Below are 19,639 nucleotides of genomic sequence, written 5' to 3'. Positions count from 1 at the left end.
GTTTAATAATATTAAGCTGTTACACCGTATGAATAGGCTACATCTAAATTATTTCTGTTCTTCGCTGTTCTTAATAAGTATGTGGGTTACTTTAGTACAAATCATAGCCTATAATAGTTTGTAGTGATTGTGTTACCGCCCTCCGCCGTGTGTAGAGTTCAGTGTCCGTATCAGCCTGACTCACTCTCCACGGCCGCCGGGGCGTCGCCTCTGTATAAAAACTCTGCTGTGCTTATTCCCAACTTCTGCACATTCCCACCTCTCCTGTGAAGACACGTCCCGGGACCGCACGGTAAGAACCGACTCACGCAGCTGCTGCTCTCTCTCTCTCTCTCTGTCTCTCTCTGTCTCTCTGTGTGTGTCTCTCTCTCTCTCTCTCTCTCTCGGAGGGGGCTGTAGATTAGTGGTCGGATCATTTAATAAGGCCTGCAGGTAGAGGCGGCTGGGTGTGGGAGGAATGGATTGGCTAAGTTCCTTGATCTGTCAGGCATTGTTTAGTTTTTTTCTAAGGGGAGGCATTAATGCCCAAGCTAGCGGTTTATGATGGAGTCGGTCAAAGTTTCTCTGCTCCTTTAAAGCCCATAGCCTACCACTTTTAATTGCAGTGCTGTGTAGCTATGGCCTATTCAGGAGGTGCTGCATGTGTCATGAAAGTTTATTACGTTTTTTTTAAAATTTACAGTGAGGATTTCAGAGCTTTTTCATTCACTGGCTTCTTTCTTTCTTTCTTTCTTTCTTTCTTTCTTTCTTTCTTTCTTTCTTTCTTTCTTTCTTCCAACCAGTGTCAATTCCAGACATTTCCTATAACATACCAAAACACAATACTTTCTTATTCCCTGGAAAGGAGCAGGGAAAAGATAACATTTCATTCCTCACCTTGTGCTATGTAAACACAGAGACTATAGACTATAAAGGGTGTGGCAGGACTGTGGGCATGTACACACATGTGCTCTGCCTCTCCCCCTCTCTCTTTTTCCTGCATCATATCCCACCACATTGGACCTTGGTAGATTTTTTCCATTTCCTCTCACATTAATAACACACAACCTCCCTCTTCTCCTTTTTAACTGTTGAACCTCTGCAGCAAAGAGGTCAGGAGTGTTTTTGGACAAATCAGTGGCTGTCCTTTTTGTAACAACTTAATAACAGACATTTTCCACTCATTCATTACTCATCAGTGAGGGGGGGTTGCAGAGACAAGGGTCAAGTGTTGCTTCCCCTTCATTGGGTTGCTTCGTGTCTCTTTACAAAACAATGGAACTATTCTCTTAACTTGTTTCTCCAACAAATAGACATATAATTAAGAAAATCCTTCAGTGGAGCCCTGTAGTCTGGCTGGATTAGTTGATTGTTGGCATGTCAATCCAATGTTTGTTTTACATAAACTGCTCCTACTGTTTATTCTGATTGGATCAGTTCCTTGGCTTTTGAACTCCTCCATCTCCCTTAAAATCTTTAGATAAAGACATCAGGAGGACATGCTACTTTACAAACCATCATTGTTGGATTTCAACATCAACTATAAGAGCTAAATAGTTGTTGTTTTTTTCATTCATTCTCTGGTATTTTGGGCATTGAAGCTAAACCGTGTGCCATTAGTGATCATATCTACTTGAACTTTGTTTTTCAGTCTAAACACACTCAAGCAACCATGCCTTCAGAACTGGAGACCGCCATGGAGTCACTCATCAAGGTGTTCCACCGTTACGCCTCCAAGGATGGCCGCGTCGGCACGCTCAACCGGCGAGAGCTCAGAGAGCTGATGGAGAACGAGCTGTCCAACTTCCTCAGGGTGAGAAGGGATTACCATGTAGCACCCATACTGACAGTTTCCAAAACAAAAAAAATATGATTATTACATCAATTCTCACATGAGTATAACAAAAGTTTATTTTTTTCTCGTTGATGCTCCGCTCCAGTCTCAGAAGGACCCTGCTGCTGTCGACAAGATCATGAAGGACCTGGACACCAACGGTGACGGCCAGGTGGACTTTGAGGAGTTTGTTTCACTGGTTGTTGGACTTTCCATTGCCTGTGAGCAATGCTATCAGATGCACATGAAGAAGACGGGAAAGAAGTAAAAATAAATAAATAAATAAATAAATAAAACGGAGGAAAGGAGAAGAAACCAAAATGCATTTCAATTTTTGTAAAGCTAGTTTTGTCCATTAAATACACTGAAGATTTCAAACCTCTTGTGTCCAGTTGGTGTTGTGTGTGTGTATTTGTCATAGTGATCATACATTTACATACACAAAGTGTCACATCAGAGATATTTCCAAGCCTTTGGTTTGTGCTAATTTCACAAAGCTCATTCCAGAGAAGACAGTAGGATGGTGTTTTCTTGCCCACAACACGAAGTGTGATGATGCAAGTCCCACCTGTATTTTTCTGCCTGTCTGATTGTGAAAGGGCAGACAAACCTCTCCCTCTCCGCTTGATAAAGTCCTGCTTATCACTCCCCTGAGGAATCTGCTCAATGTCCTGGTCGTGACCACGCCTCTGTGTGAAGCTGATGTTGCAACTCTCAATATCACGGCACATGAGCGAGCAGATCAGATCAGTGATAGGCTGCTTTGTCACTGACTATAACTTAATGCTTACTAGTCAGCTCTATTTGTTTAAGCAAAGGCAAGCGTGGGCAAGTGTGGAAATATGGAGTGTCTGAGTCACAGACCATAAGCACATCAGCACACCACTGTTTTTCCACCAAATTCTTTTCATTGTGTTTAATGTCTGGTCAAAGTTGGATAACAGCAGTGAGAGGGATGGGATCGCCCTCTGCCTTCTGCCTCTCCCTTTCTGACCAAAGTCATGTCTCTCAGGCAACACTTTAAAGCTGACACTGACAGGCTCCACCAATCAAGTGTTTTCACCATCTAAGTATAGGGTTGTGTGGGTTAGGATTTAGTATCATGGGTTCTTCTGATGGTCTTGCAATCCCAGAGGGAGGAGGCAGCAACTTTTACTGTTTGAGGAAGCCATGCCTAGAAGTCTAAACTCAGGGCAGAGGAGTGGCAGACTCTCATGAGTCTTGCAATGCACACACCTCCTTGGGCAGGGCCAGATCTTGTGGCCTACCAGTGTTCATGGTTACAGGGCAAACACGCAAGTTGCTAGGTTACAATACTCAGTGTGCGAATGTGTGAGTCTGTGATTGTGTGTGTGTGTTGCTACAGTTCGTCCCTCAGTTTACACAAGCACCACACCCATGTGACCCATAGCTGAGTTTAGAGCCTGGAATTCCTCTTTACCAACAGTTTTTTTTTTTTCAATATCCCTTTTGTGTTTGTGGTAAAAATAAATAAATAAATAAACAAATAAATAAAAGACACAATTGTGGTTATACAAGTATGAAGTGCTTAATTTATATCTTTGTGCTGCATGTTTATCACGTGGCCTAAAAAATACAATCACCATTTGTTTGTTCAGATGAATTACTTAATAGAAGCATGAAGCAAGACACCAGGCGTTAGCTTGTGACACCACTGACTGTGTCAGATCTTGTTCCCTAAATTTTTGTCTTAATCTCATCCGCTGGAATAACCCTCCACAAAATGTTCATAGTTTTATTATGTCTCAAGTCATTCTTTATGGAGGTGTGTATTGGTTCAATGATTAACATTCACCACTCACCACTGCATATCACACCTGCCTTGGACAGAATAGCCCCTCTCAGTGGATAATTTAATCTGTTGAACTATAAAACCACTGTGTCCTGAGCATAACAACCTCTAAGAGTCCACAAATCAAGATTCCTTATACAGATATATAACATGCAGTGAAATAGGTCATGAGGCTGTGCAAAAAAAGTTATTTAATTTTAAGTGAAGTGAAATTTGAAAAGGTTATAAAATATATAGAAAAAAATGTTCCAAATTCAATAGGGTATAATATCTGTGTACAGTATTATAACTGCAGTGTGCTAGTTTGCTGGTGGATGTAAATTGCCTGGCTGAGCATCAAGTCACACACACACACACACACACACACACAGTTACTGGGGTGAAGTGAGTCTTTGATGGTCCTCCTTGTATAAATGTCCCACTCACATGTCCGGTTTGTATCTGTTGCCGTGCAAAATGACATCGAACTATTGTGATCTTGTTATAGGTGGTGATAAGAAATGTGCTTCATGTCTGTTTATTGGATTTGCTTATATGTGAGTCAACATTTTGCTGGTTATATTCACTGTCGACAGAATATGTCCACACATTGTTCCCCCACTCCCTCCTTGCAAATATAAAACAACCAACAAATCAGTTCGGTCTCAAAATGGGTGCTGCCCCAAGTTTCCTCTGTCTTTGAATGGGGAAATTTTGGCAACGGTGCGTGCAAATAATAAAACCAATCAGGGAGACTTTCATTGCTTGTCGTCTTTTATTCCTCTCATTCTCAGTCGCACCTTCCTTTCTTTTCTCAAATGAAAGTTTAAAATCACCAAACAGTTTATATACATATATATATATATATATAAATTGAAAATAGGCTACTAATAAAACAGTAACAGACCTCTTCTTTGTATTCTGGTCGTTAAAATTGTCCTGCAGATTGCACAATACCATCTTTCTCGTTGGTGTACCTCTGCTTCACCACTAGAGGACACAAGAGCACAGCTGTGATCATAACGTTGCTTTTGACTGGTTGACCAGTTATTAAAACCAGTCCTCCTGCGCTGCACACAGCTTCCTATGAATCACAGCTGGAAGTAAAGTGGAATGTGGTTTCCATGGATACCTCCTCTCTAATTTGACTGAGTAAGATAGGAGAGGAAGAGGACAGCAAAAAGTTTGACAAATGTTTTCCACTCAATGAAAAAGTACAGTGCAATGCTGTATTATAACTTGATGAGCAGAAGATATGCACAGTGGTGAAGAGCGACTGAGCTCCTCCTCTGTACTTTACTGGACTTTGATTCAAGTTGTTGATTAGAGAGCAACAATAATTGTACCCTGACCAAAGACGAGAGAGACAGGAAAAGAACTTTGATAACTAAGTCAAAGTCACACAACAGACCACACACACACATGCATAGAAACTAACGGTCACATAGTTGCCACAGCACTGATTATGTTTTCTCTCTCTCTCTCTCTGCAGTATGACTCATGAGCTTCAGGAACATGACTGTGAGTCACAGCCTCCACCACAAAATTGCAAGGAAGAGTGGACCCATTTAAAACCATAACAATCAACGCTCACTAAGTCACTGTGCCTAAGGTTTTCATTTTAGAATAATGTGTGTCTCGAACAATTAAATAAAAATAGACAAAAGTAATTATACACACAGACACAACAGAAACCTGCAATTTAAAAGTCTGCAGATACACAAGCGGAGAGAGAGCAAGAGAGAGCGGAAAAAAAATCAGCATTTAACTGAAAACATGCACATCACTGCAGGCAGCTAAGTCTTTCATGGAGCGCGCTACAACAGTAATCTCACATTTGGTTTTCATTTTTAGAAAAGTCATAAAAAATTATGAGCGATACAGCATATGACAGACGTGCAAAGTCAAACAAAGAGTTACAAGAGAACACCTGAAAAAAAAAATTGACAAAAGATTTCTCGCCAGGGAAAAGTCTTAAACTTTCCCCTCGTTTTATTGTCGTAAAAGCAGCTCTAAAAGTTTTCTCAGAGTCTGGGCTAAAATGTATCAAACAAATTGCAGCTTTTGCTTCCAAAGGATTAACAAAACTGCATTTGTATATTGTTACAGAGTGTTTGAGTTTACATAGCAAATGTTTTAACTTTTCCTCAGCTTGCAAAACTTCAGCAGACAAGAAAAAACAAATGAAGATATAAATACGTTTTTGCTTTTTATGACTGCTGCGTGACAGGGATCGTTTTATTATATTGTAGCTGCACATATTCACCACTGTCTGCAGTGGCGTCAGACAAGCTTGAGTTTACACCAACAATGAATTTACTGTGATAAATTATGCTAATTTTAGCATTTTACAAAATGCTTCCTGATTGCATACATACACTGTGAATATCAGACTACAAGATGTTGTAGATATGAAAGATGATTCACAGCAGACTCCCTCACAACTGGTATGAATAATCACAAGTTGTTTGTTGATCATTTTCTAAGCAACAAAACATAAACGCAGTTTTTCTAAGTGAAAAAAAAAGAGTTAGAGGATACGAGGGGGGAACAAGAAAGAGGAGTGGCTGAAGATGAAAGAGTATTATGGAGGAAGGGATGGTGGGTGTGGTGCTGTATAAAGCATCCTTTGCATCCATTTTCCCGTCACTGCAGCTCCTCCAAGACTGACTTCAACTCTCATCGCCTTGTATCCCACCTTTGGTGAGTAGAAAATCTAAATAATCTCATTTGGTTTTATTTACTTAAAACTTACTTATAAAGTATTATTATAGAACTTTGTTGTGATGGGAAATCCTTTTGAATGCAACAAGTTTCATGTCAGTTTAGTCATTTTTATTCTAAAATAGTATAAAGTCTTCACAAACCGCAAACCTACCAATGTCTGTGCATATTTTAAACAAACGACTTCTCTTTCTCACTCGTGAAACTTGGAGTTCTGCAGCAGATAATGCTCATTATATAAACATCAGCCTCAAATGACCTTTAAGGAATGCATTGCACATTCAAAAGTTGGCACCGACCAGTGACTCTTTTACTTGCAACCGAATGAAACGTATGAACAGTTATTTGGTGTGGCAACTCTTTTGCGCTCTCTTCCTCCAAAATTCTCATTTGTTTACGGACCCACCGATGCCACCGTTTCCTTAGTCTACCACACCCCACTGTGGGAGCAGCACCATCTGAGTCAGAATGCAAACAGGCATCTGGTCTGAGATTATCTACTGGGACTTTGATCAAGCCATGGCCTGCTCCTTTACCTAGTTCATCACAGTTACCTGGAGAGATTCAGCTGTTGCCATAACAATGCACTGTGTCACTGTGTTAGAGACCAGTGACATAGGGAAATATGAGTACCTGGGTCCCAGTGGAAACCCAGCGTTTATTTATATCCAGCAGCATGGAAAATCCAGAGGAAAACACAGGGCCAAAAACAAAAGCAATGATGCGCCCACTGTTTGATACCAATGAATGAAACAAGTATGCATTCCTTGAGGTGTATATTTTGTTACGTAATGCACATATTTTGGCTCTGTGATTATAGAGCACGATTGAACCCGTATGTCCACTGGAGCAGGACTAAGTAAAGCAAACTTTTAACCAGAGGCCAGTGTTCCAGAGAAAAAAATGAAAAATCAAAAGAATGTATAACTGAGTAAATTTGTGCCACTTCAACCACACAGGCCCTGCACTCCTCTTCCTTCGTTTCCTCCTCCTGCAACTGCCCCCTCTAGCTGTGGATATAAACTATAAACCCCTTGTTAGCGTTTCAAATTTCACCACAATGTCACATGATGATGTTAACAGATCTAGACTCGGCCTCTAGATGGAGTCATAGCGCCTTTAAATGAGACAGTCATCCTGAAGCAACACCTTCAGTTCTTCCGCCCTGAGGATGTATACAAAGTTCTGAGTCCCTGTTATCACAGTATGAAGGTTGTAAAGAAATTCAATACAGGAACATCAGGGAAAAACCCATGTGTCACTATTTAACTCTTTTTTGTTTGTTTTTCCTGTCCTCCTGAAGCAACCATGTCTAACATAACTAACATCCAGACGGCTATGGGCCTCCTCATCACCACCTTTGATAAATACTCCGGCAAAGAGGGTGATGCTCACACTCTGAACAAGGCCGAGCTGAAAGAGCTGCTCACTAATGAATTGGGAGCGTTGCTGGGGGTGAGCGACCTTTGACCTTTCTCTGTATCAGTCCTGCAGACGTGTGAATACACTGATGAACATGCAGAGTTTTGAATATGTAGACACAAAAATTGCAGTAAGGTTTTTTGCATCTAAGTCCAGTGATAATTGCTGAACACTTGAACCACAACTCACGTCAAAACCAACTAACATGTCTGCTAATTATTTTCTTACCTACAGAAAGCCAGTGACAAGGCAGCGGTTGACCGCATCTTCAATGACCTGGACAGAAACAAGGACAACAGTGTGGACTTCACTGAGTTTGTCACCTTGGTGGCCACCCTCACTGTGATGTGCCATGAGCATTTCACCGGCAAGAAATAGGGAGCCCAGCGCCACCACCAACACAGAGAGGGTGATGGTCTCCTGTGATGGAGAAGAGTGTCTTTTAAAGGAAATTAACATTTACTACTGTTCAGAGGCATGAACAAAAATATATATGTTGTTATGCAAAATGAAATAAACTTTTTTTTTGTTTTTTGAAACACTTGAGCTGTGCAATTTGTGTGTTACTGCATGAGACAACACTGGGCAGCTACATGTCAGCAGTGTAATCTGAGTAGGTTTAGGTTAATATTATATTTGTCCAAAACACATACAATATTTCTTTTTATTCACACTAGACTTAATTCCTGAACTCTCTCTAGAAAGTAAACAATACAATACTTAATGTTATGGCAGGAGAACATTCACTAAAGTTCTGTGTTTAAAGCAAGGCTAATCTGAAACAAGAAATGACTCAATCTCCTCTCTGTCCATTCTGCTTCTTTAACCCTTATAGGAGGTTAAAGTACTCACTGGCCAGTGGGTCCCATTGTTTCTAATGCATGCTGGACCTGCTGGCGGGTAACCCTCATGACCTATGGCCCTATAGTACGACCTACACAATATTAAGAGCAAAGGGAATGAAAAAAAATCCATTCTCACCCCCGTCAGCTATTGCTTGACTGTACCGATTTCAAATAAATAAATAAAAAAATCGATTTCACTTTCACCTAAGAATCTGCTCTTCAAGGTTCAAGTTACGTTATTCAAAGTTACCCAACTCAAACCTCAATGGTATCAGTAGGCTACTAATCAAAATTAGTACTGGTAAACAGCTTGTGAAAAAAACTACTTGGCGAACTGGGGAGTGGCCTGGCCGGGGTGACAGGGGCCACCCCTGAAAACTCTTTGGCCACCCCTGTGGTCACCCCAAATCTGATAGGTAGTTAGTTTGCTGTCACACCCGTTGCAACCCACACCCTCCCCTACACACATACAAGTCACTGCAGCTATGCTCCGCTCCGCACAGACAACCTCTCTATCAATCACTCAAGTTTGACGTCCCCTTCAATACCGGTTCCTCATGTTGGTTTGTAATTAGCCTACATACAGTCAGTATCAGTATCAGTCAGAGTTTCTGGTAAACTTGATTCGTAACAGACGCTGTGCTTTTGTTTTGACCAGACAGGGCTCCTGACCGGTGTCACGTCTCTCACTGCAGCGACACTGGTTGGGTTTTTTATTTTTTATTTTTCATTTTTTAGTTCGTCTTCATTAAAGCAGAAGTAAGCGATCCGGTCGTTTTGGCTAACTTCTTGTCAGCCGATGGAGTTAGCAGTCCCCGCCCTCGTCCCTACGTCACCACATTCACGCGTATCCCTTGGCTGCACACACAGAGAGGACCGCCCCTTTATGCCGTTCTCTCTCCTCATTGGATAAAGGTTGTAGGATACAAGGAAAGTTTTCTCCTCGGCTTACAGCAGAGCAGAGTGACTGACAGACCCGTGTTTCGGACCAAACACTCTATATAAGTGATTGCTGACGGAAGATATAACTATTTAAGACTTATATTAACACAAACGCTTACTTCTGCTTTAAAGTAAATAAAGATCTAAGAAAACGGCTACAGATAATACAGATAATGGTGTACTTGCTCTCCCCATGGCCACCATCTGTGTCACCTGTATTGTTACCTATGTTTCCTTATAGGCACCATCTTGTGATTAAATAAAAACTGGCAAATTGACAAAGATCTAACCCAAATAATTCCAGTATCTCCAACAAATGATATCTAAGATAGGCTAAATAATAACATAAACTAAGCATAAGAACAACAAATATTTCCGTTTTCTCCTATAGTTTATCTTTTGTTCACAGACAAACTTTTTAATAAGGCCTATCTTTAAGTATTAAGCTTTGATTAGATTTTTTGGTTTGTTCTGTTGCCTGGATTGCTGTTTTTATTTAACCACAAGATATGGGGCCTAAATTAGTAAAGAAAACACATGTAACAATACAGGTGACACAAATAATGAGCTGATTACTGATGAATGTTATTCTATAGGATGAGTTAAGAGCAGTTGAATTTTGCTACCCTGATCTAACTTGTGAAGAGATGAGGACTTTAATCCCCTACAAGGCTCTTAGAAAATTTGTACCCTATCCGGAACATAATATTTGCCACTCTGCAGTGGCAAATATCCTGGATACGCCACTGGCTGGAGCAGATGGTGAAAATGTCTTCTCTATTCTTGGTGGGGTTCTAACTGAGCAAGTGAAGAGTGAATGTCATCACTCTAGCATGTTTCTGATTGGAGAAAGTTGTAGAACTTTGTTGCGATGGGAAATCCTTTTGAATGCAACAAGTTTCATGTCATTTTAGTCACATAATTCATTTGTGTGAAATTACAAAATAGCATATTTTAAAGCCGGTGCATATTCTCATTTGCCCAGGTCATAGTATTTCAAAGGAGGTTAAATCGAAAGCAACTGGACTTAGTTATTTGGACTAATTTGGACAAATAACTAAGTCCAGTTGCTTTCGATTTAACCTCCTTTGAAAAAGCATAGTTTAAACTGATTATTTTAAATGACTTCTCTTTGGCGCTTGTGATGAAACTTGCAGTTTTACAGCAGATAATGCTCATTATATAAACATTAGAAATGCAGAAACGCAATGCAATTCAAAAGTTGGCACCGACCGGTGACTAGTTTACCAGTTGCAACCAAATGAAACGTATTAACAGTTATTGAAACAGAAAAGAAAAGTTCACTCAACCACACCCTGAACTACTCTTCCTTCGTTTCCTCCTCCTGCAACTGCCCCCTCTAGCTGTAGATATAAACTATAAACCCCTTGTTAGCGTTTCAAATTTCACCACAATGTCACATGATGATGTTAACAGATCTAGACTCGGCCTCTAGATGGAGTCATAGCGCCTTTAAATGAGAGAGTCATCCTGAAGCAACACCTTTAGTTTATCCCTTGAGGGATGTATATGAAAAATCCTGAGTCCCTGTCATCACAGTATGAAGGTTTTAATGAAAATCAATACAGGAACATCAGGAAAAATCCCATGTGTCACTATTTAACTCTTTTTTCTTTTTTTTCCTGTCCTCCTGATGCAGCCACCATCATGTCTAACGTCGAGACGGCAATCGACATCAAAACCTTTCGTAAATATTCCAGCAAAGAGGATTTTTCTCGCACCATTAGCAAGGCCGAGCTGAAAAGCTGCTCACTAATGAATTTGAAGGTTTGCTGGGGGTGAGCGACCTTTGACCTCTCTCTGTATCAGTCCTGCAGACGTGTGAATACACTGATGTACATGCAGAGTTTTTTTTAATATACAGTATATAGACACAAATATTGCAATAAGGTTGGTTTTTTTTTGCATCTAAGACCAGTGATGATTGCTGAACACAACCACAACTCACGTCAAAACCAACTAACATGTCTGCTAATTATTTTCTTACCATACAGAAAAAAAGTAACAAGGCAAAAGTTGACAACATCATGAAGGACTTGGACAAAAACGACGACGAACTTGTGGACTTCACTGAGTTTCTCACCTTTGTGGGCAAACTCGCTATCTACTGCGAAACATTTGATGAGGTGATGAGTGACAAGGAATAGGGAGCCCAGCGCCACCACCAACACAGAGAGGGTGATGGTCTCCTGTGATGGAGAAGAGTGTCTTTTAAAGGAAATTAACATTTACTACTGTTCAGAGGCATGAACAAAAATATATATGTTGTTATGCAAAATAAAATAAACTTTTTTTTGTTTTTTGAAACACATGAGCTGTGCATTTCTTCCATGTTCTGGTTACTTGTTTGCAACAGGAGAATTGCCACCAATACTCTATGAAAAATGATGCGTCTCCAGGCAATAGCAACCTGCAAGTTTTCATGTGAATCAAACACGGAGCCAATCTATATCTGACTGATTAAAATTTTTGCATGATTGCTTATTCAGATGACATGAGCTACAAAGATACCAGTGTTTGGCATCAGATTTTAACTGTGTCACAAGGCAGACTGCCATTACATTCAGCTCCTACAGATAAATCATAGTTTTTGAAAGAGTGGCTGCTCAGTTTGTGGAAAAGATGAGCTATGACTCTCAGGGCAGTTACATAACTGTCTGTACTGCAGACCTTTTTTAGAAAACCGTGGGATTCAAAAGTCTGTGACCTCACTAACAGTCTCTAATATTTCCATGCCAACCTGGCAATAATCAGCAAATTTGAGGATTGTAAAGCATTTAAAAACACAATAAGTCATATTGTGTAAAATAAATGAGGATTATTTATGATTCTGCACAACGGTTTTAGGTGAGCAACCAAAATTGTGCAAACCTGGAACAAGTCAGCTCCCTTCGCACTGAGCACTAGACGTCATTTCAACGTCTTGGCTATGTCGTAGCTCCCATATAGTCCATACTATAGCATATCTAGCTAAATGTAGACTACTTTTATCCCAGGCTGTTAAAATCATTAAAAATATATATATCACAAAACAACTGTAAATATCTAGGATGTGCAAGTGAAGTCCATACTGTGCTAAAATAATTTGTTTTGCCATTTCTGGATTATTCTCAATCTGCCAAACTATGTCAGGGCTAGATATAGTCCACTTTTAGGCAGATTGCTTGGTTTGAAAGTGGACTATAGATAGAGCCCAATTTCAGTCACTTTTCCTTTTATCGAATTATCGATTTTGGGTGAAGTATCCCTTTAACTTCTTACAACTAGTTATCCCTTACTCCATGCCATGTGCAATTTCCCGTCTGATAGAGGTTTACAAGACATCTAGGTGAGCTAGACGTTTACTATTCTTTCACTTTTGAACCAAATTTGCACTTATTTTAGCCTAGATGGCTATTTGATTTCAATAAGTTTGAGTTTGGTTCAAAAGTGAAAACCATCTAAACCGTCTAAATTTCACCTTTTTTTTTCAACGTCATTTCAATTGATATGTTTAAATATATGTCTAAATGATGTTGATGAAAAAATGTGAGGTCAAATTCAGACAGTTACTAGGCTACTCTTTCGCTTTTGAACCAAATTTAAACTTATTTTAGCCTAGACGGCTATGTAACATTTAGACTGCTTTTAGATTGGAAATTGCTTAGTGGGTTGTGCACAAGGTCAGATTTCCTCTGGTTGTATCCCTTCCAGTATGTGCTCAGATGACAACCAGGTGGCTTCACCTGTTATAAATAAGTCTGTGCCTCAAGTTTCAAGCAGATCACAGCTTACTAGTGGAAAACAGGACCTCAGAACAAAGTGAAAGTGTCAGAGGACTCAAATTGTTATTCTGAGCTCTCAGTGTCTGAACATGACTTCACCGAGGGTTTCTAAAGAAGCACTGCATGGAGCTCTAAGATTGTAAAAACCAGTTATAGCTAAAGCACAATTAGGAAGATAAATGCATCACATGTGAAGCAGTAAAGCAACTTCAACACTAAAACATTTTTTTAATGGTAAAAGGCCAAAGAAGAGAAGAGATCTTGTACTGTAGTAGTTTCAGAGGATGAGCGGCAGTTTCTAAAGCAAGGCTGAGAAATACCAGCATAACTGATATCTTAAAAAGTAATATTTACTGACATGTGACACTTTTAGCTGCAACAGAGGGGCGTTTGTATAAGGAAATTATATTACAGAGTATCACGCTGTGATGCCAATATTAAAGTTGTTTTCTTTTACCACATGCGGCACATTAACTACACTCTGACCAAGGTTAAGTACTGCTTTATTCTTCAGAAACATGCTCTACTCTCATGTTTTGTATCTCTGTGGCAAGGGAATTGTAGGCTGCTGCAGCAGTATGATGAGCCCAAACCTTGCAGGAACGACTACACCTGAGGACTGAGTAGGGCCAAGGAGTTCTTGCTTTTGTGGACTGTCCTCTATAGTGCAGCGGACCTCTACACAATTGTACACTTATGGGACACCTGGAGAGACAACGCTGAAGCTCATTTGGAATATTATTGAATCATGCTGGGATAACTTGGGTCAATATTTTCTGTACAAAGTATAGTGGTGTTTATGTCAGCTTGATCTAAAAATCACTTTGATTAAATTATTTGGAATTTAAAAAAAAAAAAAAGTATACACATAAGCAGCCTGCCTACCAGTATTCCCATTAAGATGGCTTGCTCTCCCTGCTTTTCCCATATATGGCCAATAATCTGACTTAATCAGTTTTGTTGACTGAACAATTCCTTTCCATTTCCATGTTTTCCCATATTCCATGTTGTAAATTATAATTTCTTGTCTGAACACAACATCCATTGCATGTCTGCCCCTCCTGGGTGAGGGATCCCTCCTCTGTTGCTCACCCAGAAGTTTCTCACGCCCCCCCCCCCCCCACTGTCAATGATTTTATTGGGGTTTTTTCCTCAGTGGATGTGAGGGTTTAGGGCAGAGGTCAGAGGATGTTGTTATGACGCTGTGTAAAGCCCAAACTGTTTGTAAAAAAAAAAAAAAAAAAGGGCTATATAACCTTGCCTTGTATGTAGCCTAATGATCTAGTATTATATTTGAAACAAGTATAACTAATATAATGTAGGCTAATAATGTTCCTTATATTTTACTGTTTAATCTCTTACTTTTCTACTTATTTTTCATTATTGTTCAATTATTTTCCTATGTTATTTGTTTTTAAACCGTACCAAATTTGATCTTTGAATATGTTGGGTGAGGTTTTCATATAAGCCCTCTTGGGTTTCATACCTCCCCTTTGCACATCCCAGTAATGTCGATTGTTCATGTTGTTTATTTATATGATATTGTTTGTGCTAAATAAATAAAAAAATAATAATACAGAATAGGCTAATACTCTTATTTTTACTTCCTGTTTGTAGAAGCACGTAGCACTGAGTTATAATAACTGTTAGAAGTTGATTGTAGATAAGAATGCGCTGATCAAATCAATCAAACCAATAAACCTGTTACTCACTTTAGTCACGTTCACAGATTAAATAGGCTACGTTACGTTAAAAGTGATAAGGACGTTTTCGTTTTGAGAAGATGAGGAGGAGGAGGAGGAGGAGAGCGGTGAAAACAACAACAGAGCAGTTTCGGTGGTGACGCCGCCTGCGGGAGGTCACGTTGCGTGGCCGTGTCTTGTGACGCTTCCTAGGGGCGGGTTATCAACAACACACAGAGTCGGTCTGTGGAGCCAAACGGTACCGACGAGAGACAGACAGAGAGCCCGAGTGTTGTTTTGAATTTTTGCTAGAAGACACCGACCGACCGACCGACCGACAGCCAGGCAGGAGAGAGAGAGGAGAGGAGAAGAGGGGGGGTAGCCAGGGTCTGTGGATAAGATGGCGGATGTAGGAGGCGATGAAACTCGGTCGGCTCTCCCTTCGGCATCCCGTAACGGTCCGGCGGTGGTCGTCGGTTCTCCGGCGGGCCAGACCGCGGCCATAGTCACGTCGGGTCCCCGGGTGGTGAGGATCGTCAAGTCCGAGTCCGGCTACGGCTTCAACGTCCGCGGTCAAGTCAGTGAAGGCGGACAGCTGCGGAGCATCAACGGTGAACTGTATGCCCCTCTTCAGCATGTCAGCGCCGTTTTGCCCGAGGGTGCGGCGGACCGCGCTGGGATAGCGAAGGGTGACCGAATCCTGGAAGTGTAAGTCGGCTTCTGCTGCTTCAGTGATGCCGCCGCCGCCGCCGCCGTTGCTGCTGCTGAGTTAGCAACCGAAGCTGCCGTTAGTTAGCCTGTTAGCTGTCGAGTTTAGCCCAGTTTTGAATGTGTGTGTGTGCTTGTGTTAACATTAACATTAGCCCTCCGCAGGGGTATAACGCTACGTCACTTGTGTGTTATGACGACAGAAGTGGCCGTTTACATTAGTTACCGAGTTATTTATCTAGTTTGTGACCGTTTTGTTAATATAATGTGTCCGTGAGAGCTTCGCCAAGCTAATGCTAGTCAGTTAACGAGAAGGCTAACCACCACCACCACCACCTTACATAAGTTAGACAACAGCCTGTGCATGTTGATTAGCTTCAGCTAGCTGGCGAGCCAGGTAGCTGATGTCTTGTTTAGACATTTGACTGCTTCAGCATCGTAGTGAGGATGGATTTGAATTGCAGCTTTGTTGACATTGATTGCATTGTCATATGTTTACTAGTCAGGATGTGTATTTTTTTTTTAGCCACTGCCCGAGGACAGTGGATGGCAGTGTTGTCACTCAAATTCAGCATCATACGGTGTGTGTCCGTCTCGTCTTAGGAGATAAACCTCTTGGCAGGCTAGCCCGATCAGCCATGCTGTTGACATGGGTCAATTTCAAGAACCGTCTCTTGTTTTTCGTCCTTTATCTCTATCTGTGTCATTGATTGCGATACGCATTGCTGGATCATGGAGTAATCTTGTAAAGCGTGTTTGCTTCCCCAACCTGAGACTTTGCTGTCATGCTAAGAAAAGTCAGGGGGAGAAATGAGCTGTCAGTCTTTCCCCAGATATATGTTTTTTTGTATGATGAACGTGTAACAGATAAATCATCTCTCCACCGAGGCACTGGTCCTGGTAGAGCTCTAACTAACAAGGGATTAAACCTAATTTTCTCCTCCACAATGGTTGTAAGATATGTGCCTATGAATAAGGCCTCAATATTGCAAAGTCTGCATGGAGTAAAATGGTAAAGTCAAATAACTATGTGTCAAATCTGAATCTGAGCTGTGAAAACATGCAAATGTATTTCTGCAACCATAGGTGAAGCTTTGAATAAAGCAGAAGAGAAACAGAAAACAAGGAACAACAATCCTACTTCTAGTTTCTTCTTAGTTTCATCCAGTCTGTGTATACTCAGTTTAAAGCTCTAAATCACTCGCTGGTCACATGACAAGGCCGGTTCTTATCATGTGACTTATTAACCAGCTTGACTATTTTGCAAAAACTCACAAGAATCATCCGGTTAAGTACTGGCATATGTCAGCATTTCAACCAGGAAAGGGAACAGTCTACTTAGCGAGTGAACACATAATGTTTCATGTAAAGTGAAAGTAATGTTTTGAGGCTCTGAAAGGCCTGATCTGTGAACTGCATGGCCATTTATCACTGAGCCTGACAACTGGGTCTGTTTTTGAAAGAAAAATTCATTTTTACAATTCAAATTTTGATCATTTTGAAATATGTGATGGCTGATAAGATAGTTATATATTTTATTCAGTGAAAGTACCCAAGTTCATGTTAATAGTTTGTTATTTTTTACATATTCACTACATTAATTCGAAGGGAAAATGTAATGTATTATTTTTCCCTATGTTAGTGCTAATGTTTCTTAATGTTGTCTTGGCCGATCATTTCTACCAACCCCCTTTGTTGCTGACCAATAACTGAGACACCTCCAGATGATGATTGGATCACAGATTCACAGTTGAGACCAAAAACACCTCCCTTTATCTCACTTCAGACTCCAAAGTTAGCTTTTAAGTTCAGCAGCTCAGAGGAATGCTGTCATGACGTCAGCCTCTACTCTCATAAATACAAACCAGCTCTTCTCATCTCCTTTTGTTTATGTAGCTGTTCACTGCCCACTCTTTTCCTATTTGTCTCTCTTCTCTCTATGATACCACACAAATCTACATTTATAATCGGTAATTGAGACGTGGCATGTAGTAGTGGACAGACCTACGCTTGTGGTCTTGCTTACTCCCTCCTTTCATGTGTCTATCCCGCTGTTACTCATTGGAAGATTAGCAGAGACACCTGATGCTGGTGCCATCTGGCCTCAGCAAAGCCAGGACAGGAGGTGTTTCACAGCATGAAAGGAAAGGGAGACATAAGAGCTGACCTGGATAGCCAGCACTCCCAACATTGTGTTTATCAATGGAGGACAAAAATATCAGATGCTATCACATTAAAATAGGACATTGTACAAGAAAGATTGTGTAATTACATCTGACAGAGCGATCTGGTGTCATTGTTATTATTAGGGATGCACCAATGCGTATCGTTGCCAATATTGTCTATCAGTTAGATTCATTAAGTCACAGCAGGCCAACCACTGAGGTTTTAGTGGAAGAGCCTGGCTTCACTTTGCCTCATATCAAACTAATTACTCTGTGGATTTAAATGTGGAGAAACGAGGGCACCAGTATCAGGTCAATATTTGATAGTGGGAGAAGATACCCAAAGTTGAAATGTCGTTACACATACTATATTATATTTGTCTATTTGTAGCACAGATTTCACACAATGTTAGCAGCATGGTAAATGTCCAGTCAAGCTCTGAATGCTTGATTTGTTCTTGGTATTTAGAGAGTCACATCATCGGCCTTGTTGAAACAAAATAATAATCACAAAAAAAAAAAACATTGGAGAGAAAGATTTTAAAACTCTGAGCTCACTTTCCTCTCTTCATCCCTCTGTAACTTTCACTTTCTTCCAGTAATGGGGTGAGCGTGGAAGGTGCCACTCATAAGCAGGTGGTGGACCTGATCCGTGCGGGGGAGAAGGAGCTGGTTCTGGCTGTGCTCTCTGTCCCACCTCAGGAGGCTGAAGGACTGGAAGGAGGAGAGGACGTCCAGCCCAACTATGACTACAGTGACAAGCAGGCTGTCCCCATTTCAATCCCCACATATAAACATGTCGAGCAGCACTCGGAGAGGTTTGTGGTGAGTGGTGTTCTGACACATTACCGTACATTTTTCATTTCTGAAACGCTACTCTGTGGCTGCTATACATGTAGATCATATACACCTCTAGGAAACTGGACATCCCCTAATACCTTTCTGTTTTTCTTTCAATGGCTGTAGGTGTACAATGTGTACATGTCAGGTAGGCAGCTGTGCTCAAAGCGCTACCGGGAGTTTGCCATCCTACACCAGAACCTAAAGCGGGAGTTTTCCAACTTCAACTTCCCAAAGCTTCCCGGGAAATGGCCTTTCTCCCTCTCTGAGCAGCAGCTGGACGCTCGCCGTCGAGGCCTGGAGGAGTATCTTGAGCGAGGTAGGCTGATTTGAAAGCAGGTGAAGCCCATACAGGCCGACCTTTGATATTCTGTGGACTGACTGGATGAGTTACATATTTTAAAATGCTTTGTTGTTCAATAGTACATTTTCGATACCTAATAAGTGAAGGCATAAATGTCACCAGTGAGCCAATAAGCATGCAGCATGCTTGGAGAAAGAGCTAAAAAGAGGCAGAGTCAATATCAAAGTCAAAGTATTGTTATCAGTATGGATATGGACTTTTTTTTTTTTTTGGACTGATGCATGGAAAATACTGTCAATCTAAATAAATATCCCCCACCCCCACAACCTTTTCTCTCCACTGTTGTGTGTGTTTGCAGTTTGCTCCGTGCGGGTGATCGGAGAGTGCGACATCATGCAGGAGTTTCTGTCTGAATCAGATGAGGTACGCATCTCATCCACTGCCGTGCTGATGTTGACTGCACCAGATATAGATGTATCTATTTCCGCATGATTTTTTGATTCCAAGCTTTTGAAAGTTGTACTTTGAAGTGGGGAAAGTTCTTCAGCAAAATCTTGCAAACCTCTTCACCTGTGTGCAACTTGCACAGAACTGCAGCACAGTCTGCTTTTTATTAC

The 19,639-nt window shown here is 40.9% G+C and overlaps 3 protein-coding genes across 4 annotated transcripts in view; all 3 read left to right on the top strand.

The window, feature by feature from the left end:
- Nucleotides 1–170: 170 nt before the first annotated feature.
- Nucleotides 171–2,191, top strand: s100a10a (S100 calcium binding protein A10a). Its single transcript, XM_085791352.1, has 3 exons — nucleotides 171–292; nucleotides 1,631–1,792; nucleotides 1,920–2,191. The coding sequence occupies exons 2-3, from the start codon at nucleotides 1,652–1,654 to the stop codon at nucleotides 2,079–2,081; spliced, it is 303 nt and encodes a 100-aa protein (XP_085647478.1). The 5' UTR covers nucleotides 171–292; nucleotides 1,631–1,651; the 3' UTR covers nucleotides 2,082–2,191.
- Nucleotides 2,192–6,226: 4,035 nt separating this feature from the next.
- Nucleotides 6,227–8,295, top strand: LOC146978584 (ictacalcin-like). The gene is made up of 3 exons (XM_085791353.1): nucleotides 6,227–6,308; nucleotides 7,633–7,784; nucleotides 7,986–8,295. Exons 2-3 carry the CDS (start codon nucleotides 7,638–7,640, stop codon nucleotides 8,127–8,129), a joined length of 291 nt encoding a protein of 96 aa, XP_085647479.1. The 5' UTR covers nucleotides 6,227–6,308; nucleotides 7,633–7,637; the 3' UTR covers nucleotides 8,130–8,295.
- Nucleotides 8,296–15,396: 7,101 nt separating this feature from the next.
- The window catches only part of snx27a (sorting nexin 27a), a 34,070-nt gene continuing 29,827 nt past the window's right edge, over nucleotides 15,397–19,639 (top strand). For both annotated transcript variants that reach the window (XM_085791359.1, XM_085791358.1), the window contains exons 1-4: nucleotides 15,397–15,713; nucleotides 18,478–18,703; nucleotides 18,845–19,037; nucleotides 19,381–19,445. In XM_085791359.1, coding sequence (XP_085647485.1) covers nucleotides 15,406–15,713; nucleotides 18,478–18,703; nucleotides 18,845–19,037; nucleotides 19,381–19,445 — 792 coding nt within the window. In that variant the 5' untranslated portion in view covers nucleotides 15,397–15,405. The remainder of the gene's footprint in view (nucleotides 15,714–18,477; nucleotides 18,704–18,844; nucleotides 19,038–19,380; nucleotides 19,446–19,639) is intronic.

Source organism: Trachurus japonicus, chromosome 11 (genome assembly GCF_045865225.1).
Source record: "Trachurus japonicus isolate A0001 chromosome 11, Traja_1.0".
Taxonomy (NCBI): domain Eukaryota; kingdom Metazoa; phylum Chordata; class Actinopteri; order Carangiformes; family Carangidae; genus Trachurus; species Trachurus japonicus.
This window is presented reverse-complemented; position numbering and strand designations above follow the sequence as displayed.

Coding starts and splice junctions, on each gene's coding strand:
- s100a10a (XM_085791352.1), top strand. CDS start 1,652: ATGCCTTCAGAACTGGAGACCGCCATGGAGTCACTCATCAAGGTGTTC. Junction 1,793..1,919: donor AGCTGTCCAACTTCCTCAGG/GTGAGAAGGGAT, acceptor GCTCCGCTCCAG/TCTCAGAAGGACCCTGCTGC.
- LOC146978584 (XM_085791353.1), top strand. CDS start 7,638: ATGTCTAACATAACTAACATCCAGACGGCTATGGGCCTCCTCATCACC. Junction 7,785..7,985: donor AATTGGGAGCGTTGCTGGGG/GTGAGCGACCTT, acceptor TCTTACCTACAG/AAAGCCAGTGACAAGGCAGC.